General features: G+C 38.0%; 1 protein-coding gene and 1 long non-coding RNA gene across 3 annotated transcripts in view; one reads left to right on the top strand and one right to left on the bottom strand.

Annotated features, from left to right (window-relative positions):
• The window catches only part of KIAA0825 (KIAA0825 ortholog), a 467,916-nt gene extending 456,122 nt beyond the window's left edge, over window positions 1-11,794 (top strand). For both annotated transcript variants that reach the window (XM_024123740.2, XM_055086663.1), the window contains one exon: window positions 10,241-11,794. In XM_024123740.2, coding sequence (XP_023979508.1) covers window positions 10,241-10,358 — 118 coding nt within the window. In that variant the 3' untranslated portion in view covers window positions 10,359-11,794. The remainder of the gene's footprint in view (window positions 1-10,240) is intronic.
• Window positions 1-22,846, bottom strand: part of LOC114486742 (uncharacterized) — a 119,034-nt gene that overhangs the window by 81,707 nt on the left and 14,481 nt on the right. The window lies entirely within an intron of this gene.

The raw sequence follows: 22,846 nt of genomic DNA, 5'->3' as shown, positions 1-22,846 counted from the left end.
CAGTACAAATAAATGATATTCTTAACTGTTTTTTACCTTTTTTTTGAATGAGTTACCTTAATGCTTTCTTTTTTCCTACTGAATTCTCCCCAAACTAGTATACCTTAATTAGCTTGAGGGAATAACTAACAAGTTAGAAATAAGTTTGCAAAGCTCTCTCTGATCCCTTATCAAAGTGAGATTTTTTGCCATCCTCTCATTCCCTAATGCTCCTACTGAAAATGGTATAAGGCCTCATAGCTCCCATGTATGATTCCTATTATTTAACTACTTTAGAGATTCAATACAAAGTTCAGAGAAAAACAAAACTTTTAAAGTATTAAAAATTACTATCTAGAAGGAAATTCTAAACTATTCTATTTTGGAGAAGATAAAGCTAAGCAATAAATCAATTGTCTATGCTAAATGAAAAGAATAACAATTTCTCCATTTTCACTAAATGTATGATAAGGAAGATGAACTGAAACTATATACATTTCTTAAAACTTCAGTTTTAAAACATTAGGTAAACGTGGTTGTGAATCTGCCTCATCTGGAGAACATATCAGAAAGTAGGGAGGTCTCAGGACTTCCCTGGTGGTGCAGTGGTTAAGAATCCGCCTGCCAATGCAGGAGATACTGGTTCAATCCCTGGTCTGGGAAGATTCCACATGCCGCAGAGCAACTAAGCCCATGTGCCACAACTACTGAGCCTGCACTCTAGAGCCCGCGAGCCACAACTAGTCAGACTGCATGCCACAACTACTGAGCCCGTGTGCCACAACTACTGAGCCCACCTGCCACAACTACTGAAGCCCACATGCCTAGGGCCCATGCTCCGCAACAAGAGAAGCCACTGCAGTGAGAAGACCACACACCGCAATGCAGAGTAGACCCTGCTCAAGGCAACTACAGGAAGTCCGCGCACAGCAACGAAGACCCAACGCAACCAAAAATAAATAAATAAATAATAATAATAATTTTTAAAAAGTGAGTGGGTCTCATCTATCAAGTATAGTATTATAAAGACCTGCCTCCAAAGTTAAGAGACTCTCTAATTCTGTGGTTTATGTGGATAAAAAGAGCTACTAAAAAATGGTGCCATTTATATTCATGGTGATTACATTCAAAGCTGATTTTCTGGTTTATAATAGATTTCCCATAGCTATTCATGAATCACAATATTCATGAAGTTTTTCTCAAATTTAGGATAGCATTTTATCTGTCCCCTCCCTAAAGTTTGTCCTTTGGGATTAAGTGCTGTTCAGAATCACCTTTCTACAGAAATGTCTTTAAAGAAGGACATCAAATTCTATAGTTTCCAATTTTACCATAGAATTTGATAATGACCTTTAAAAAATGAGGAGGCATTCTGTCATTAATGTTGCTACCTTTCCAGTGAATGAGGAAGGACATGAATTATTCCCCAAGACTACCACAGATTGCTTCATGAGTGAAGGAAGAAATGCCTGAATTATGCCTTTCCCACAAACAATTGCTAAGCTAAAGCCTAAGGAAATGGCACCGGTGCCTTATATTTTCACTGACATTTCATACCTAAACTGAAATATTCTACAAAATCTTTATGGGATTTTGAATATGGATTTAGAATAATTACTCAGTCAAGCCCATATGACGACCTCTTTTGGTCTGAATAAGCTCCCTGAAGAGAAGACCATATCCAGCTCAACTCACCTCTACATTACCTAGCCCAGTGTTTTGAGGTTAGCAGGTACTCAATAAATGTTTGCTGGATGAATGGGCAAATTAATTATACACAGTAAAACAGTTCTAAAATGTGGCTCATTGTGATAAATACCAAACAAACTACAAACCAAAGCAGATCTCTCATAACATAAGCTATTCATGTACTAAAAGCCCAACATAGTAACTTAGAAGGTCCTCTAATTTCAGTCTTTTATGTAGAGGTGCACTACAATTAATTTCCTACCATTACCACCATTCATTGAGACAGAGTTTCCCGGAGTTTTGCTAATTGGGACAGTCTTCTATTTCTTCTATATCTACAGCAGCATATCCTAAGAACTGGTATGGAGATGATTAGTAAATGAATGAACTTACAAGAAGTTGTTGTCTTTTAGTATGATCACTGAATTTAAGACCTTAAGAATCAACTAATGATGTAGAAACAAAGGATGAGGAGACTAATTTTAAGGCTCTTAGAGTCCTCATATTTATGATTCATACAAATAACAATTTAACAATACCTATTCTAGATACCAACTACTACCCGTTGTGACACTAGAGGTTAAAGATTATTATTTCTTCAATCCAGCTAAGAATAACATAGGAACATCTAAGCTTCTAACATATAGCAATCAACAGATATTTTGTGAGTGCTTAAAGTGTACAGAGTATAGTGTACAAAGCACTATGTTGTTTGCTATTTGAAATGTCTTCTTTGAAAAAAAAATTCGGAATACAAGTTATAATTAAAAGTCTTCCTCAAGTAACTGAAAATATAGATGAAACCATACTACACATGGGAACTTCCCTGGTGGTCCAGTGGCTAAGACTCCATGCTCCCAATGCAGGGGGCCCAGGTTCGATCCCTGGTCAGGGAACTAGGTCCCACATGCTGCAACTAAGAGCTTTCATGCCGCAACTAAAGATCCCACATGCCACAACTAAAGATCCTGCAAGCTGCAACTAAGACCCAGCGCAGCCAAATAAATATTAAAAAAAAATACTACATGTGAAAAAAAAAAGCCATGTAATCACTCAAGAAAGTAATAGAAGTAACAAAGCAATATATGGTTAATTTACCAAAATAGTGCTGATATTAGGTACTATAGGACTCAAAGGAGGACAATCACATCAGGGTTAGGTAGTTGGGAAGGACTTTATGAAAGAGGTGAGATATGGACTGAGTCTGAAGAATGAAAAGGTTTGGGATATATGGAAAGGCATTTCAAGTGAATGGAATAGCGAAAGTAGACATGCAAATGTGGGAAAACATAAGTCCGAAGGCAATATGGAGAATCATCTTCTCTCTGAGGAGAGATGGTGGCAGCTAAACAGAACTACTGCCGAGGTAGAACACTAAGACTTAATAAACTCTCTGGGCAGGGCAGTCATTGAAGGTTTGGTGTAGCAGTGGTGTGAGGCTTGAGCTCTGAATATCTGGGGAATACTGCACTGTTCAGGCAATAAAATCATGAGCACCTATGATTCTGCACACATTTCCAATGTGTGGAGGATTTTTATTTCCATATCACCAGGTAATTCTCTGACACCAGCTGGGTGTCCCATAATTCAACACATTTCTGGGACTACCTGGAGATGACATCAGATCCCGTAGGTTAAGGGCTTCTTCCTACAGGATTGCCCTCTGCCTCCGAACTTCAGATGCCAATTGCAAGTCCAGGTTGTCACCTAGGCTTCTGACAAACCTGGGTACAGATTGGAAGTTCCACTGACCCCCTCCTTGGGTTCCATTAATTTGATAGAGCAGCTTACAGAACTCAGAGAAATTTTTTACTTACTAGATTACTGGTTTATTTTAAAAGGATATAACTCAGGAACAGCCAGATGGAAGAGATACCTAGGGCAAGGCATGGGGAAAGGAAGTGGAGCTTCCATGCTCTCTCTCCCAGCATGCCACTCACCACAAATCTCCATGCATTTACCAACTTGGAATCTCTCTGAACCCTCTCCTTTTGGATTTTTATGGAGGCTTCATTTACACAGGCATAATTGACTAAATCATTGGTCACTGGTGATGGAATTTAATCTCCAGCCCCTCTCCCCGGAGGTGGAGGGTGGGACTAAAAATTCCAGCTCTCTAATCATGTGGTTGGTTCCACTAGTAACCAGCCTCCAACCCTAGGTGCTTCCATTAACATAACAAAAGACAACTTTATAGCTCTCCGCACAGTAAATTCCAAGGGTTTTAGGACCTCTGTGCCAGAAATTGGCAAGAAGACTAAAAATATATTTCTTATTACAAATCACACTATCACAGCACCCGAACTGTGGACTGATTGCAGAGGGATTAATGTGAGCATGAGTGCAGAGTAAGTTGTCCCTTAACTGGAGACTGACAGTGCAGACAAGATTGGAAGTAGAGGCGTAAATTACTTTGTGAACTTCAGACCCTGTGTTACTGAGTGTGGGGGGCTAATGGTCAATTTGAATAAGCGAAAAATATATATATGAAAAAATATATGAATGATGAATATAATTGGAATGGGAGTGAAAATAACATCAAGAAGTTGAATTTAGAGAGCTTGGGACAAAAATGAATTTTAAAGATACTGAATTACTGTTTGGGAGACAGAAGAATTACAGATGTGGACACAACAGTTGAATACGTGGGGTTAGATGTGGAGCTTTCCAAGAGAGAAGAGAAAATAGTCTAGGACTGAATCCTGAAGAAAACCCACATTTATAGGACAGCAGGAAGAAGAGAACAGAGACATAATTTTCCCCTCTGATTTGAACCTCCCTTTGAAGCCAGTCTGCACTGTGCTGTACAGAGGAGAAGGACAAAAAGGGTTGTTTGAGAAGAATAAAGTCCAATATGACTTCACTTTTCACTCCTCAGATACCAATTGGCAGGACAATTTGAAATCATTAATTTGGCCAGATGGTTAATGTTGTTTAACAGTGAAATTAACTAATAAATAATTATAAAGCACTTTGTAAATATAAAGTACTACATAAATGTTTAATAACATTAAATCAGGAGGCTTATTTATAGTTACATTTTTATATCCAAGTGTTTTATTGGTGTTTCAGGAGAAATGCCAATAATATGATCGAATGCCATCATTATAGACTGTACTTGAAAAATATAACAAAGGGATTACAGGAGAACAAAAACAGCCCTGGCCATGCTAGGCTGACAAGAGTGAACTGGCAAGAAATGTCTCCCTCATGAAAAACAGGAGGGAACAACAACATGATCATAGAAATGTATAACCGAACACTGAGTAAAACCACTGTAATATGTAGCAACTTCATCTTACCCACATGTTTATAAAAACGGAATTTATCAGATAAAACGATGTGAAGGGCACAGGGTAGGAAAAGGAACATCAAGGTAGGAGCTGTGGGGAAGCCACTTGATACAAGTAGAGTCTCATAAAATAATAGCAACATTTTATGAATTCATAGCTCACCTACTATTTACAATAATGCATTAAGATGTATACCATGAGAGGGTGGGAGGGGATATGGGGATATATGTATACATATAGCTGATTCACTTTGTTATACAACAGAAACTAACACAACATTGGAAAGCAATTATACTCCAATAAAGATGTTTAAAAGTTGCTAAAAATACCATCCCCTATTTTGCATATGAGACAGCTAAGGCACAGAGAGGTTAAGAAACTTGCCCAATTAGTCAGTAAAAGGCAGAATCAGGATTCAAACCTAGACAGTGTGGCTGCAGTGTCTGCTGAGGAATCTGGGAAAGGTTTTATTTCCCTGATAAAATGAGTCAGGTGCAGCTCTAGCCCCTTCCTCCTTTTTCCTGCCTGAAAACAAGGACATGATGCTGAAGCTACAACAGTCATCTTGGAACATGAGGTAAAGGACAAGAAAACACAGAGGTACCAGCCCTGCTGCTGTCAAGCTACTTAACCCATGCCAGTAGTCACTCACCTCTGGATTTCTTATTATGTGAGAAAAATAAACAACTGTTTGTGTAAACCACCACAGTCAGGATTTCTGTTATTTGCAACTTTAAGTAATATGCCAAATGATCATGATACTACTACTAACAGTTATCACTTATTGAGTGTTTGCTATTAACTGTGCACTATTTTGTATGTTTTATGTGTACTTAGTCATTTCATTCTGACGGCAACTCTATGAAGCGGGCGCTGTTATTATTCCCATTTTATTGATAAGGAAACTAAAGTACACTTCATCTGGCTTGCCCAAGGCCACACAGCTTATAAGGGATTCAAATCCAGCACCTGACTTCAAAGCCTCTACTCTTCAGCAAATAGTATTCTAAGCAATGACACACTAAACACCATTTCAGTTAAAATCACAAATTAAATAGGGATGCTTCAACAATATTTTGGAGATTCTAGAGCACATGTTGCTCAGCAAGGATGCTATTGACATTTCAAGAAGACAACTCTTTATTGTTTAGGTTTGCTGTATATTAAAGATGTTTACCATCTCTGTTCGCTGGGTCCTAGAAGCACTCCCTAGACTGTGTCAACCAAAAATGCTCTCCACATTTCCCCATAGGGAGGTGGTGTCACCCCAGTTAAAACCACCATTCTAGAACATTATTCAGCAACATTCTCTGTAAAAGTCCAAATAGTAGATAATTTAGGCTTAGTAGGACAGTTGGTCTCAGTCAGTGTCATTCACAATTACTAAAATCTGACACTGTAGAGTGAAATCGTCATAGGCAATACATACACAAATGAGCATGGCTGTGCTCCTATCAAACTATTTTGACCACATTTTACAGATGAGAACTCTGAGGCATAGAAGAGGTTAAGAAACTTGCCTGAAGTGATTCAACTAGTACGTGAGGGGTATGGATTCATCCCAAAGACAGAGTGATTCCAGAGCATGTGCTCTTAATCAGGATACTTTTGAGTTCACAGATTTTAGATGTTTTTCTCCTAGTAGAAGGCATAGTAAATGCCTCAGAGAGCTTCTCACACTCCAGATTCTGGCCCTCCTCCTCTTGCCTGGTGTTGGTTGCTCTTTCCTGCAGTAAGGGTCCCCCAGGACTTGCTTCTCTGACAGTAAGGACTCAAGCTACCATGGACACACTTTATGCTTAACCACTCCCCAAGCATGGCTCTCCTGGTTGGCTCTGACACACAGCTATCCACAAAGGCCCCCAAATAAAAGATTCTACCAAACTGATCACTAGAACAGTTACTGATCTGTGACTGTTTTTATTTTGTACCTCTGAAATCCCAGGCTCATTGAGGTGAGCAGAAACAGAAAGCTCTTCACCCATGGTCTGGTACATGTAAGAGCCCTTTGGTATTAGCTAACATTCATATAACATACAGAGGAGCAGGAAGATACCTCTGGTCTAGATCTCAATGTCTGTGTAAACCCAGTTGGGCTCACCAAAACTGAGAACCCCCAAGTCAACTGAAGTAGTACTAGTGAGCAAGGTTGTGACTACTGGCTCTGTTAAAGTATTTCAGCCCAGTTTTTTAGGTTACCTGTTGTGTTTGGATGAAAAGGGACCCCCTAGTCAAAGATAGATCAAGCTCCCACATCTACTCACCAAGGAGCCATATAGCTGAGGCACATTCCAGAAGATGATTAAGATTATGGTACAGATCAGTTGAGGTCTCATGGGATTTTGCTGCTCGTCAGTGTCTAAGACTGCCACCAGCTGGCGTGGGGGTCAGGTTGCAGTTCTTTTTCCATGATAAGCAGGTGGGAAATTTAGCAATAGTGAAGGAGAGCAGGCTACCAAAGATGGGAAGAGTAGAAACATAATCACTTCATAATGCTTTTTAAGGAGAACTAGAATACACTGGTTCCAACTTTTTTATTTCTGTATGGACATGCTTTCACTACAGATTTTAAATATAATAGAGGAAACTAGGGAACAAATTACCTAGTTAATTATGTTTAACAAATTGCTAGCTTATTTTTTTTTCCAGTAGTTTTTTGATAGAACTGATTTGTTTTTGCACTGTGTTAACAAAGCCTAAAACTATGATAGAGCTATATTTAAACTTATCTTAAGAACTTATAAATGTGAAATATAACAATGCTTGTGAAAATAAACATACATTTCAAATCCCTATTATTTTTATTCAATATAAGTAAAATTATTAGGGAAAATATAGTTCTAATATTACTTTACTCCTATCTTTGTCATAATTTCTTATTCTCTTATGAGATTATTTCTTCTTAATAAGCACAAAGCAAATACAATAAGGTTGTGGTATGTAATAACTGCCTAATATCATTAATTACTAAAGCTCAATTATGCTGTGAAGTGCCTATAGTTGTCATGAAGCTTCAAAAATCCTTATCTTGGATTTTATTATATATACAATTCATTTAAATTACATTAGTTATACAGACTTTAATGAAGCAGAGAGATTATATTTTCACTTTTCACAACTAGAGACAATGCTCAAAATATGTGCATATTACATATTTTGTTCTGTTGACATTCATAATTCATTTACTCAGTACAATATTAGCACCTTTATTTTTCATATTTGGATTTCTTTTTGAGTATATATATATATATATATGAACTTTAGAAAGCGCCTTTTTAAAAATATCTAGCCCATTCCAGCAACATTTTTCAGGAAATAAAGTATTCAAACTATTTTTAACATTAATTAATGACACTTGCAGAATGGTTTTAAAAACATAGTTAATGTTGCATTTACAAGCTCAGACTTCAGAGCCTGAGTCCCTGATTTCAATCCAAAGATAGTTGGCCAAGTAACATTAACATTCTGTGCCTGTTTACTCCTCTACAGAATAGGAATAATATTTTGTAGTAAGGATTTAAAGATTGATATGTCAAGTGTTTAAAACAATACCTAGCCCTTAGTTAGTACTATGTAAGTAATTTCTGTTAATGTTTTCCTGCTTGGAAAGAGTTCAACTCAACATGCAAATTAATGATGCCCAAGTTCACATATATAAAATGGGTAATGACAGTTTTTAATCTTCGAAATTCCATGAAAGCAGTATAAGGTAACCTCGTGGGCTAAATTTTAAATCTCAAAGTACTGAGCTCAGGAGTATTGCCCCTTGTGACATGACTTCAAATAGTGCGGTGGTGAAAAATCTCTTTATCTTTTAAGTTGCTATTAAAACCTATAAGATCCATAACCTAACTCTGACCACACGGAGAAACTAAGATGGCCAGAAATAGCAGTTTTTGGGTCCAGCCAAGGTTGGTTGGGGGTGGGAGTTGAGGAGAGTTCCAGGCAGAGGATGAGGAAGCAATGTAAATTAAACCCAGGTTGAATCTCTCATATCATCCCATATATGTGTGTGTGTGTATGTGTGTGTGTGTGTGTGTGTGTGTGTGTGTGTGTGTGTGTGTGTGTGTGTGTGTGTGTGTGTATCTCACCTCCTAGGGCTGGCCAGGCATAGTGAGCCCAACACTCCAACAAGGAAACCTGTGTGGAAACAGGGATCCTATTAGCAGGTTTCTATGGAAAATGCAATGCCCTTGCCTCCTTTTCATTACTCAAACAAGATCAGAACAATCTCAGCCCAAATTGTTATCCTTTCCTCGTGTATGGCAGGCTGTTTATTATCTAGGAATTCTGACTATAATAAAATAGGGAGCTTCTGGAAAACATTCAGTGAACAGCTGCTTATCTGTTAGAAATCCTATCCCCTTGAAGCCCTTCTAGCAGAGGGCCTTTTAGGATTATCAACACTGGTTTTAAAATCCTTTTGAGACAGCATATCATGGTTGATGGCTTAGGGGCTGGTAAAAGCAGGAATGAGGAAAAGAAAAAGGAAATATATGCAGACGACTTCTTGTTGTAGTGCTGGATTAAGTATGCCAAGGCCATTCCTGGGGCAGTGGCATATATAAGAGAGGAAGGAAGGATTAACAATACTTGGGTTATTGTGATATTTACTTTGCAAGATTATACACAAATATAGTTCCATATCCTAACATTTTGTTCTGTATCTCCCAATCATCCAGAATTAGAAAGTCTTTAGTCTTTTCTCTTTTTTTCTTTAGCAAATGCTCTATGGAACCTCGCTGACAATTTGCTGCTTTTCTTGGGTGATTTAACTTGATTACTTGAAATCTGATCTTATTTCTAGGAATAGATGGACCTGCCTTTAAGGTATATCCAATTCAGCTTGGTATTATTCTTCTGGCTAAAGTCTTCCTGGCAAACGTCTCTGCAATTTAAAGCCGCTGATATGTTGATCAGTGAGGGGAAAATACTATGAAAAATATTTGCTTATTAATTGCTAATTCTAGATATATTCATATGCATGCATATTCTGGGAAGCCATACATTTTTAAAATATAGAAATATAGAAAACTCACTTAAAACAATACTTAGAAACTTTCCCCTGGAGTAGAGCTGGTTTGACTTTACTTCCGTTCCCATTCTCCTGTCCCACTCTGCAGAAGCAGTGTCAAGGAACTATGTTGCCCAAGAGGCATTGAGTAAAAGAATAAAGAAGGACAAGTAAATCAGTGACTGCTCATATTCAACCCTGAAAAACTGAGTGTTGACTGCAGTTTGGAAGTTACAAAAATGCTAAGATGTGATTTTTCTTTTAGGTGGGAAATGAGGAAGGATGAAAGACTAGAAGAGGAAGAAAAAGCAATGCTGGAACATCTAAAACTAATGTGTACCATCCAGGACTCTTCTGCCTCAGATAACACAGAGGAACAGTAATCTGCAGAAAACAGCAACAGTTTTATTTTAGGAAATAATCACATGTAATGGAGTAGGATTTTTATTCTAGTCAGAATGAACCTCTGATGTGCTGTGAAGTGTGAAACCAATGACTGAGTAATCTGAACTGAAAAAGAGTACAGCATATAAAGAATAAAATGCTACATATTTTTTATTTTTAAAATAATTTCAAATGTTTTTCTTTCCTCAGTCTTTCTCTTAATATGATATAACTACTGCCATCTCGTGTTCCCTTTGAATTATTATTTTTTCATTCAGTCTTTAAGTATCTATGACAATAGGCAAAATGTTTGGAAATCTTTTCCTGAAGGATTTTTAAATACAACATTTGGATGTTAAGTTGGAGTCACATACCCCCCTGAGGGTCATCTGAAAATTTCAAATTAATTTTGTAGCCATAGCCCAAGTCCAGGTCTTAATTGCCTTTAATACCCACCACTTTACCAGTCTCCTTTCCGATAGCCTCTTCCTCATCCAATTTATTTTAATCAGAGCCACAAAAAGCACTCTCTTGAAGTATACCTTTAGTAATATCTATGCTTACAGTGGTTTTTCAAACTTCTAATCATATCCTATCAGAACCTATACCAGCAGTGCCATGTCCAGCGAACTGCCTGTCATCCAAGCCACACACTTGCCATTTTTCCCAACTAGAAACCATCTTTCTCCCAAAATCATGTTCAAAATTCACTCCAGCAATCTCGTTATCCATAGTTCCACAGTTTCTGTTACTTCTCTTATTTCCATTGCATTGATACACACACACACACAAAGGAAACGGAACGTGTTCTAGTGCCTCTATGCCAAGTAGGGTTGTGTTTACTATATTCTTCCCATCAGTGCCTGACACTAGATTAAAAAGACCTTGAAGGCTTTACAATATAATATGAAATCTCCCTTTATAGCAGTAGTCTCCCCAGATACCTACTATAGAGTTATTCATCTAGCAGGCAGTTAATAAACACAGTTGTTTAAATGGCTGTCATTGTAAGAAGACAGCAAAGACAATTAGACTGTTGAGCAACCTATAGGACATCTGGGAGAAGCCTTATATCATGAACTATTTTAGACCATATGATATTGAACATCATTGTTTCTGATGTACTCAGGTTATTCATGTCCCCACATTCTGTGATTTTTATAAAATATGTATAGGCTACATGATTTCCAAAGGAAAGTACTTGGACATTTTTCAAAGAGTAAAGCTTGGAGTGCAGAGGACACCTTAGAAAATCTCTTGCATTATTCCCTTACATAAAAACACATAAATGGCCATGTAGCCAGCTGCCTGCCAAATAACACATTTTATTTTTAAGGAATGTACTTTAGTTGGCCAGTATAGTCATAAACCAAGTGTTTTAAGACATGGTTGAAATAATTTCTAAAAATTTTCTGCAGACCATTTAAAAAATGCTAAGAAATTTTTATGAGAATTAGACTTTCCACATACTCTTATCTATAAACAGTTACTATAACAACAAACATAAGACAATGGTTGACTTTATTCCTTCAGCTTAGTGATGGTCTATGTACTAAATCTGCACAACTATATTTTATTAGAATAGACACTAAAATAGGAAGTCAAAAAAATAAATTGATCCAAAAGCTAAATAAAATAATCTTATAAAGTTATAGGATTTCACATTTGGCTCCTTTTGTTTTCTAATATATCTAAGGATCATCTGTTAACACTATTTTTTATTGAATCTGTACACTTCTGTATTAATCCTAGAAAGTGATTTAGTTTGTCTTGAAAAAATGTCTATATGGCTCCCTTCCATAAGGAATGAAGTATAGTAAGGGGAGAATGAGATAAGTTGATAGGAGAGAAATGTAGAAAAGAGAGAAGAATATGCATTTGATTTCTCTTCTATGCTTGATCTATGAAATTACTGTAGCCATAAGTGCAGTAAAATTTATAATTGGGAAATTTAAATAAGTTATTATTTTATCAGATCATTTTGACTTTACATTTGATGTTTCTTAAAGTATGATAAAAAGTGGCACTCCAAAACAATTACTCTTTCTCACATTTATTTTTGTATAAGTTAACAATAAGAATGAAGCCTATTATTTTATAACTATATATGCTTATTACAAAAATGTTATCTTCCTATAAAATATTATCTTCCTTCTGTGTTTTATTTAACTGTATTTTTATGTAATTTTAAAGAGGTATCTATTATTGGCCTAGCAGCGTTAAAATAGTATGAATTAATTTCTAATAAAATACATTTTATTCTTGAACAACACACATTTGAACTGTGCAGGTTCACTTATATGCAGATGTTTTACTAATATGTACTACAGTACTCCATAACATTGAGTTGATTGATCTGTGGATGCAGAAGCATGGGTTACACACAGGACAGGTACCCGTAACCGCTGTGTTGTTCAAGGATCAACTATATAGATGACAATGCGTATTTTAGATATTTTACATTTGTCATGTCTATGAAAAAATGTTATAAAACTACCAACCAAGAAATAGGAAAAATAAATCACTGTTTTGTCTACTAATATCTGCTTACTCTAAATATCCTACTATCCCAGTTCACAGATTCTTGAGTCTAAGCAAGCTTCAGGTAGTTGATAATAGGAATTTCTTATAAAAATTTTTGGGCTTTTTAAAATGATTTTAATGATACTTGAAATATTTCATAATTTTTTAAAAAAATTTAGGGTCTTCCCTGGTGGCGCAGTGGTTGAGAGTCCGCCTGCTGATGCAGGGGACACAGGTTCGTGCCCCGGTCCGGGAAGATCCCACATGCCACGGAGCAGCTGGGCCCGTGAGCCATGGCCGCTGAGCCTGCACTTCTGGAGCCTGTGCTCTACAACGGGAGAGGCCACAACAGTGACCCACATACCAGAAAAAAAAAAAAAAAAAAAATTAATAAGTTGTATTTAGCCTTAAAAAGGAAGGAAACCCTGTCAACATTGATAAACTTTGAGGGCATTATGCTAGGTGAATTAAGAGTCACAAAAAGACAAATGCTGTATGATTCTACTTGTATGAGGTATCTAAAGTAGTCAAATTCATAGAAAAAAGTAGAATAATGGCTACTCAGGACTAGAGGAAGGGGAAAAGAGGGGTTGTTTAATAGGTATAGAGTTTCAGTTTTACAAGATGAAAAATGTTCTGAAGGTATGTTTTACAATAGTGTGAATATATTTAACACTACAGAACCATACACTTAAAAATGGTTAAGATGGTAGATTTTATATTATGGGTTTTTTACCACAATTTTAAAAAAACTGGTAAAAGTGGTATCTCTACTGATGAACCTTCCTAACATGATGCCTGAAAGCTTTTAAATTTTAATGGGGAACTATGAGACCTGTATATTCAGTATCAGCTATTATTCCACACAATGATAAAAACTATCTGCTTTGCCTTTGAGAAATGTTTTCAACAGCATCATCAGTAAAGCAGTAAACTCTTGTTTCTACAGAATTTAAAGAATCCCAAACCTTGTATTGATATAACCCTTTTCCCCTCAAAATATCGTAATAATTATTTGTAAGAATAAAGATCTGTATCAGTAATTACTACAGCATAACAATATTATCATAATTTGGCAGCTTGAAACAATACACATTTATCACCTCATAGTCTCTATGTCCAGTGTCTGGGCATGGTTTAGCTGGGTTCTCTGCTTAGGATCTCACAAGGCTGCAATGAAGGTGTCAGCCAGGTCTGTGGTCTCATCTAAGGTTCAACTGGGTAAGGTGCCACTTCTAAGTTCACATCATTGTTGACAACCTTCATTACCTTGCAGGCTATCAACTCAGGGCCTCAGTTTCTTGCCATGTGAGTCTAGCCAAAATGGCCTCTTTGTTCCTCAAAGTCAGTAAGGGACAGAGAGTCTCCTTGCAAGATCAATGTTACAATTGTATGTAACATAATCACATGCATTTAATCATGCGCATTCCATCTCCTTTACCAAATTCTAGTGGTTAAAAGCAAGTCACTCATCCCATTCATACCCAGGAGGAAGGGATCACACAATAGTGTGAATGCTAGGAGGTGAGGATGATGGAAGCCACCCTGGAGTCTGTCCATCACAAGTTAGAATTTAGGCACTGAAACATACTGCATGGGGGGACCTGTAGAGAAGTGGAAGTAGGCCTGGACTAGGAATAAGAACTGAGAGTTAGTATTTTTTGTCATTTATTAAGCCGCTACTATAAGCCAGGCTCTGTGTCAGACTCTCAATGAGTACAATTTAATCCACTCTAAGCACTTAATGAGGTCTGTATTGGAGTCCCATTTGAGATAATAAGAGTTGTAGATATGTGAAAAAACTGACCCAAATTTTAAATAAAGATGCGCAGTGAGGTTCTGGTTCAAGATGGCAATGTAGGAATAGCCTGAACTCACCTCCTCTCACAGACACACTGAATCTGCAGCTACATATGGAAAAAATTCCTCTGAAAAAAAAAAAAAAACCTATAAACTAGCTAAGTGATAATTACACATTGGGCAAAAGAGAAAAAGCCACATCAAAGTGGGTAAGAGAGGCTGAGACACAATCTTGTCATAAACCTTGCCACTGGTGGGGTGACTCACAATCAGGAAGGGACTCAAAACCTGGAGCTTGAGGCCACATCAGACACCCCAACATTTAGGACCTGCACCTGTGAGATGAGATCCCAAAATATCTAGCTTTGAAAACCAACAGGGCTTGCATCCACAAGATCCACAAGGCTACAGTGATCTGAGAAATGTCTATTAAAGATTCATGCGCTAGGACTCATCCTGGGCCAGAAACAGAAGCACCTGATCTCATCCAGACTTTATGTGAAAGAGGCTCATTTGCTAATCTTAAAGCATCTGCCTGAGGGACAGGCATCTAACTTAACACAAATTTAGGGGCCTGCTGGGATACTCTTAGGGACAGATGCTGATGGGCATCATTTTTTTTCTTTCCAGTGGGTGCCATCTTTCCAGTCCCCCTCTGTCTCACTCCAGCAGGCAGGTGCCATCTGCATATTCTCCCTCTGCCATGCTTCAGAGTGCTAGTATCTCCTGGATGAACTTTTACAAGCATCTGGGGCCACGGCTTCTGTGGTTGCTGCCAAGGGGACACCCAATGATCTCCTGGCTTTGGCTGCCACGGGGGGGCTTGTGTTCCTGGGTCTCACTGGGCTGTAACAATTGAAGAGAGAGATCTCCACAGACTGCCAGGCCCATACATAACAGACTGAAACACATACATAGTCTTTCTAAGAAAGAGGCCTATTGGCTCATCCAGGAGCTTTGGCCTGAGAGAGGCAGGCTTCTGGTTTAGCACACATCTAGGCAACCTCTCAAGGAATGGAGGCTAGTAGATGCAATCTTTGTGCTCTCCTTCTGCATCACTCCAGCTCACTGACATCTCCCAGAAAAAAGACTATTACCCTTCTCTGGCACCCCCAATTTTTGCAGGTGCCACCAGGGGACACCTCTATATCACCTGGCTCTGGTGGTCAGCTGAGCTTACAGTCACAGGTACCACAGGACTGTAACTAATGGAGAAAAAGGTTTTATACAGCTATCACTCCCAGGGCACAAGAAGAGGCAACAGGCCAAGGAGCTCGAAATTTCTGTGAAAGAGGCCTATTAGTACATCATCACAGCTGCTGCCTGAACAGCAGGCCTCTAATTAAATACACATCTTAGGGCTGATTGTAATCCTTTCCATAGACCTAGGAGGGTGGGTGCTATCTTTGTGCTCTCCCTCTGCTGTGCTCCAGAGTGCCATTATCTTTTGGAGGAGAGCGGTTTATACTTCTGGTGTCTTTATGGCTGCCACTGAGGGGATGCCCTTTGATTGCCTAGCTACAGCGGCCAGGGGTCACCTGGTGTTCCTGGGTCCCACAGGACTGTAACAATCAAAGAGACAGTTCTTGGCAGGCTACCACCCTCAGGGCACTGCACAGATAGCAGACTGAAACACAACCTTAGTCTTTCTGTTAAAGAGGCTATATGCTTGTCCTGGAGCTTAAACCTGAGAGGCAGATTTCAGGTTTGGCACACATCTAGAGGTGTATGGAGGCACCCTCAGGGAAGATATGCTTGGGAACCATCTTTGTGCTCTCCCTTTGCCTCACTATTGCTCACTGGTATATCCCAGACAGGAGTTTATACACTCATCTCAAACCCTGAATATTGTGACTGCTGCCCATGGGACACTTCCAGATTATCTGATTCTGGTGGCTAGTGGGGCTTACGCTTGCAGTCCCACTGAACTGCATACACTTGCATGCTTTAAAGGGTGCTACATGAGGGTCTGGCTTCTGATCAGCCTAAATCTAGGTGTGGACTGACTATCCCCCTTTTGGGACACTGACAAGTCTTGGCACAACCTCAACTACTGTGAGCTATTAAAAATAAAATAGGCTGCTTGGACAAGCACAAAGGTTTGAGAGACAACCAAGAGCTAGGCCAGGGTTGAATGATGAAGTTAATCTCCCACACTACATCATTACTTCAAACTTGGAGAGGTAGCTGTTGCAAAAAGATAAGACTATGTTCCAAAGGAAAGAATATGAAAATACTTCAGAAAAACACCTTAATGAAATGGGGGTAACCGATTTACCCAATAAAGAGTTCAAAGCCATGGTCATAAACATGCTCATTGGACTTAGGAGAAAAATGGATAAACATAGCCAGAATTTCAACAAAGAGTTGGAAAGTACAAGAAAGTATGAAACAGTAGTCACAGACCTGAAGAGTACAATAACTGAAGTGAAAAATATACTAGAGAAATTTAAGAACAGACTAGATGAAGAAGAAAGGATCAGTGAAGTCAGACACAGAGCAGTGGAACTCAACTAATCAGAGAAGCAAAAAGTAAAAAGCTTGAAAAAAAGTGAAGACAGTTTAAGCAACTTATGGCACAACATCAAGCATACTACCATTTGCATTATATGGGTCCCTGAAAGAGAAAGAGAAAGGGGCAGAAAACATATTTCAAGAAATAATGGCTGGGGACTTCCCTGGTGGCGGAGTGGTTAAGAATCTGCCTGCCAATGCAGGGGACACGCGTTCGATACCTGGTCTAGAAGATCCCACATGCTGCGGAGCAACTAAGCCTGTGTACCACAACTACTGAGCCTGTACTCTAGAAACCACGAGCCACAACTACTGAGCCCACATGCTGCACCTACTGAAGCCCACATGCTCTAGGGCCCATGTGCTGCAAATACTGAGCCCGTGTGCTGCAGCTACTGAAGCCCACACACCTAGAGCCCCTGCTCTGCAACAAGAGATGTCACCACAATGAGAAGCCCGTGCACTGCAACAAAGAGTAGCCCCCACTCACCACAACTAGAGAAAGCCTGCGTGTAGCAATGATGATCCAACACAGCAAAAAAAAAAAAAAAAAAGAATCTGTTCTCTTTGTAACAAGACACAGTTAGACAAAGACAAACAAAAAAAAAAAAAAAAAAAAGAAAAGAAAAGAAAAGAAAGAAGAAATAATGGCTGAAAAATTCCCTAACCTGGGAAAGAAACAGACATCTAGATCCAGGAAGCCCACAGAGATTCAAATAAGTCCCAAAGAGACCCACAATATAATTAAAATGTCAAAAGTTAAGAACAAAGAGAATCTTAAAAGCAGAAAGAGAAAAACAACTTAGTATGTACATGGCAATTCCCACAAGACTATGAGCAGATTTTTCATAGGCCAGAAGGGAGTGGCATAATATACTTAAAGTGCTGAAAGAAAAAAACTTTCCAATCAAGATTCCTCTATCTGGCAAAGTAAACATTCAGAATTGAAGAGAGAAAGTTTTCCAGACAAGCAAAAGCTAAAAGAGTTAATCACCACTAAATCAGCCTTACAAGGAATGTTAAAGGGGCTTCTTTAAGATAAAAACAAAGGATAAGCAAAAAAGAAATAAGTACCAAGAAAACATATGAAATTATAAATCTCACTGGTAAAGGCAAATATATAGCAAAGGAAATGAATTAATAATTTATAAGGCTAGTATGAAGGTTAAAAGACAAAAGTAAACATACCTATATCTATAATAATTAACTAAGGGATATACAACATAAAAAGATAGAAAATGTTACATCAAAAACATAAAACACTTTGGGTGGAGTGGGGAGGAGAGTAAAACTGTAGAGGTTTAGAATGTGTTAAGACTTATGTTGTTATCAACTTAAAATAGTCTGTTACAATTATAAGTTGCTATCTGTAAGCATCTTGGTAACCACAAAGCAAAAACCTATAGTAGATATACAAAACATAAAGAGAAACAAATCTAAGCATGTGACTAAGAAAAATATTCAAAATACAAAGGGAGTCAACAAGAAGAAAGGTACTGAGAGGCAGTACAAAACATCCAGAAAACAATTAACAAAATGACAATAAGTACTTATCTATCAATAATTACTTTAAATGTAAATGGACAAAATTCTCCAATCAAAAGACAGAGAGTGGCTGAATGGATTAAAAAAAAAATACCTATACACTGCTTACAAAGACTCACTTCAGATGGAAGGACACCCACAGACTGAAAGTGAAGGTATGGAAAAAAGATATTACGTGAAAATGGGGAAAAAAAAAAGTTGGGTACCTATACTTATATGAGACAAAACAGACTTTCAACCAAAGACTCTAATAGGAGTCAAAGAACATTACATAATGATAAAGGAGTCAATCCAACAGGAGGATACAACATTTGTAAATACTTACACACCTAACATAAGAGCACCTAAATATATAAAGCAAATATTAACAGACCTAGGGGGGAAATAGACAGCAATACAATAATAGTAGGGTACTGTAATACCCCACTTACATCAGCGGATAGATCATCCTGACAGAAAAATCAATAAGGAAACATCAGCCTTAAACAACATGTTAGACCAGATTGAATTAACATATATATATTGAACATTCCATCCAAAAGCAACAGACTACACATTCTTCTCTCAGGCACGTGGAACATTCTCCAGGATAGCATAGGTCACAAAAGAGGTCTTAATAAACTTAGTTAGGCTGAAATCATATAAAACATCTTTTCTGACCATAATGGTATGAAACTAGAATTCAATTACAAGAAGAAAACTAGAAAATTAACAGGTATGTGGACATTTAACAACATGCAACAAAATGACCAATGGGTCAAAGAAGAAATAAAAAGAGAAATTAAAAAATACCTTGAGACAAATGAAAATAGAAATGCAACATAGCAAAACTTATGGGATTCAACAAAAGCATTCTAAATCCTTTAAACACCTACGTCAAGAAACATAAAAATTCTGAAATAACCTGATTTCAAACTTCAAGGAACTAGAAAAAGAGAAAACAAAGCCCAAAGTTAGTAGAATGAAAGAAATAACAAAGATAAGAGCAGAAATAAACAAAAAAGACTAAAAAGAAAATAGAAAATATCAATGAAACTAAGAGCTGATTCTTTGAAAATACAAACAAAATTGACAAACCTTTAGTAAGACTCACCAAGAAAAAATAATAAATAAAATTAGAAATGGAAGAAGAGATGTTAAAACCGATACCACAGAAATACAAAGAATCATAAGAGACTACTATGAACAATTAAATGCCAACATTTTGACAATCTAGAAGAAATGGATAAATTTCTAGAAACATACAAACTACCAATACTGACTCATGAAGAAATAGAAAATCTGAACAGAACAATTACTAGTAATAAGATTGAATCAGTAATCAAAAACTTCCCAACAAAATAATCCAGCACCACCAGCTTCACTGGTGAATTCTACACAACGTTCAAAGAAGAATTAATACCAATCCTTTTCAAACTCTTCCAAAAAATAGAAGAGGAAGGAACACTTCTAGACTCATTTTATGAGGCCAGCATTATCCTGATACTAAAATCGGACAAGGAATGCAACAAGAAAATTACAGACCAATATCTGTGATGAACATAGATGCAAAAATCCTCAACAAAATATTAGCAAACCAAATCCAACAATACATCATAAACCATGATCAAGTGGAACTTATACTAGGGATGCAAGGACAGTTCAATACCCACAAATCAATCAACATGATATATCACATTAACAAATTGAAGAGTACAAATCATATGATGATCTCAACAGATGATTTCATTTGATAAAATTCAACGTATGTTTATGATAAAAACTCTCAACAAAGTGCATATAGAGGGAACATACCTCAACATAATGAAGAATATATTTGACAAGCCCATAGCTAACATCATACTAAATGGTAAAAAGCTGAAAGCTTTTTCTCTAAGACCAGGAACAAGGCAAAAATGCATATTCTCACCACTTTTCTTCAACATAGTATTGGAAGCCCTAGCCAGAGAAATTAGGCAAAAAAAAGAAATAAAATGCATCCAAATTAGAAAAGGAAGAAGTAAAACTGTGACTATTTGCAGATATATACTATATATAGAAAACCCTAAAGACTCCACTAAAAAACTGGAACTCACCTCCCCCCATGAACACATTAAAAATACAATGACACGTGGAACAATTCTCACCAAAATCTAACTAGAAACTGGCAGGAAGACTCCTGTACAAACAACACTGTGAGAAAGATCCACACATAATCAGGTAGGAAGGGTTGAAAAGCAATCAGGTAATGCCCCTGGGAGGGGATTTAGAGGAAAGGGGAAAATACATGGGCAGAGACCCACCCTGGGGAGTGAGTGGTGAGAGCCATAGATTGGGTGCCCCAGTCCTGGGTCATATACTGGGCAGATGAGCTCCCTTAGCTGGCTGGAGGACAGCAGGGACTAATAGGGCTGTGGGAAGCAAGGACTCTGTTCATGAAGGGTGCATGTGTGTTGGCCTGACACCAAGGCAGGGCAGAGAGGGCAGTTAGAGGACTTCTCTCGTGGCTGCTGGGTTTCCTGTGATTGCCTTGGCACCTGCCCCAGTCTGATCCAAAGGAATGATCCAACTCCACTTACTCCACAGTGTGGCATGGGATCTAGGGCTGCCATGGCTTGGAAGAAAACTTGACTGTGGTACACAGAGGTGATGTGGTCCTGGGGTGGAGCCTGGGTGGGACACTGGTGGCCACTGTTGGTGCTTATTCAAGCAGAGTATCAAAACCAGCACAGAACTCTGATGGCAGCAGCTCTACTGCAGTTCACACGCTGATACACTGCTGAGAGTCCATGAGGGACCCACTTGCCCTGCAAAACAGCTCCACAACAGGGCAGAGGTGGCGTAGGCTGGGGGCAGTGATCAGCTGTGAGGGACAAAATGGACTTCCACTTGAGGTTGTATCTCAGCAAAGTGAGGGAAACAATTGCAGGCACCTGTACAGGAAGTACATCTGAGGCAGCTTAGAACTCGGTCTGGGGCCAAAAGGAACTGAGACCACATGTGGGCCCAACCTGCTTCAGAACTCCCCATGCTGGGGAAAGGGTTCTGGTGCTGGGAGAGAGGAAAGAACATACTTAAAGGGAACTGAGTCAGCCTGGGCATGACCCTAAGGACTTCCACTGCAGCAACATGGGATCAGACCCTGTCCCTGATAGGGTGGAGACAACCATTAAGCAGAGGGGAAATCTCACTTCATTCCAGTCTTCAGCTCTAGCACCTCCATCTCCATCCCCACACCTTACTAAGGTGATAGCTGCTAAAAAACTGTTAAAACTAACAAATGAATTCAGTAAAGTTGCAGGATACAAAATCAATATACAAAAATCTGTTGCATTTCCATACACTAATAGCAATCTGTCAGAAAGAGAAAGTAAACAAACAAAAAAACCATTTACAATTGCATGAAAAAAGAATAAAATACCTAGCAATAAATTTAACCAAGGAGCAAAAAGACCTGTACACTGAAAACTATAAGACATTGATGAAAGAAACTGAAGATGACAAAATAAATGGAAAGATATACTATGCTAATGGATTGAAAGAATTAACATTATTAAAATCCATACTACCCAACATAATCTACAGATTAAATATAATCCCTATCAAAATTCCAATGGCATTTTCCACAGAAATATAACACAGTCATATACAAGGGTATCTCCATAAGCGTAGCAGCCAATTTAAGATATCAGCAGGCCAGAAGGAGTGGCATGATATATCCAAAGTGTTGAAAGAGAAAAATGTGCAAACTAGGATACTCTCCTCAGCAACATTATCATTTAGAATCAAAGGAAAGATAAATAATTCTCAAATAAGCAAAAACTAAAACAGTTCATCAATACTAAACCCACCCTAAAAAAATGTTAAAGGGTCTTCTCTAAGTGGAAAAGAAGTAAGAATCCATAGAAAATGGAAAATCCCACAAGGAAAGGCAAATACAAAGAACTGAGGATCAACTACTTAAATAAGCCAGTATGAAGATTAAAAGAGAAAAAAAAATGTAGAAACAACTATACTGCAATGAAAAGTTAAGGGATAAACATGAAGATGTAAAACATGACATCAAAAACACAAAAAGTGGTGGAGGAGAGTACAAAATGTAGATGTTTTAGAATGTTTTTGAACT

The sequence above is a fragment of the Physeter macrocephalus genome, chromosome 8 (assembly GCF_002837175.3).
Source record: "Physeter macrocephalus isolate SW-GA chromosome 8, ASM283717v5, whole genome shotgun sequence".
NCBI classification, from domain to species: Eukaryota; Metazoa; Chordata; class Mammalia; order Artiodactyla; family Physeteridae; genus Physeter; species Physeter macrocephalus.
The sequence above is the reverse complement of the archived record's forward strand: the minus strand, read 5'-3'. Positions and strand labels throughout refer to the sequence as shown.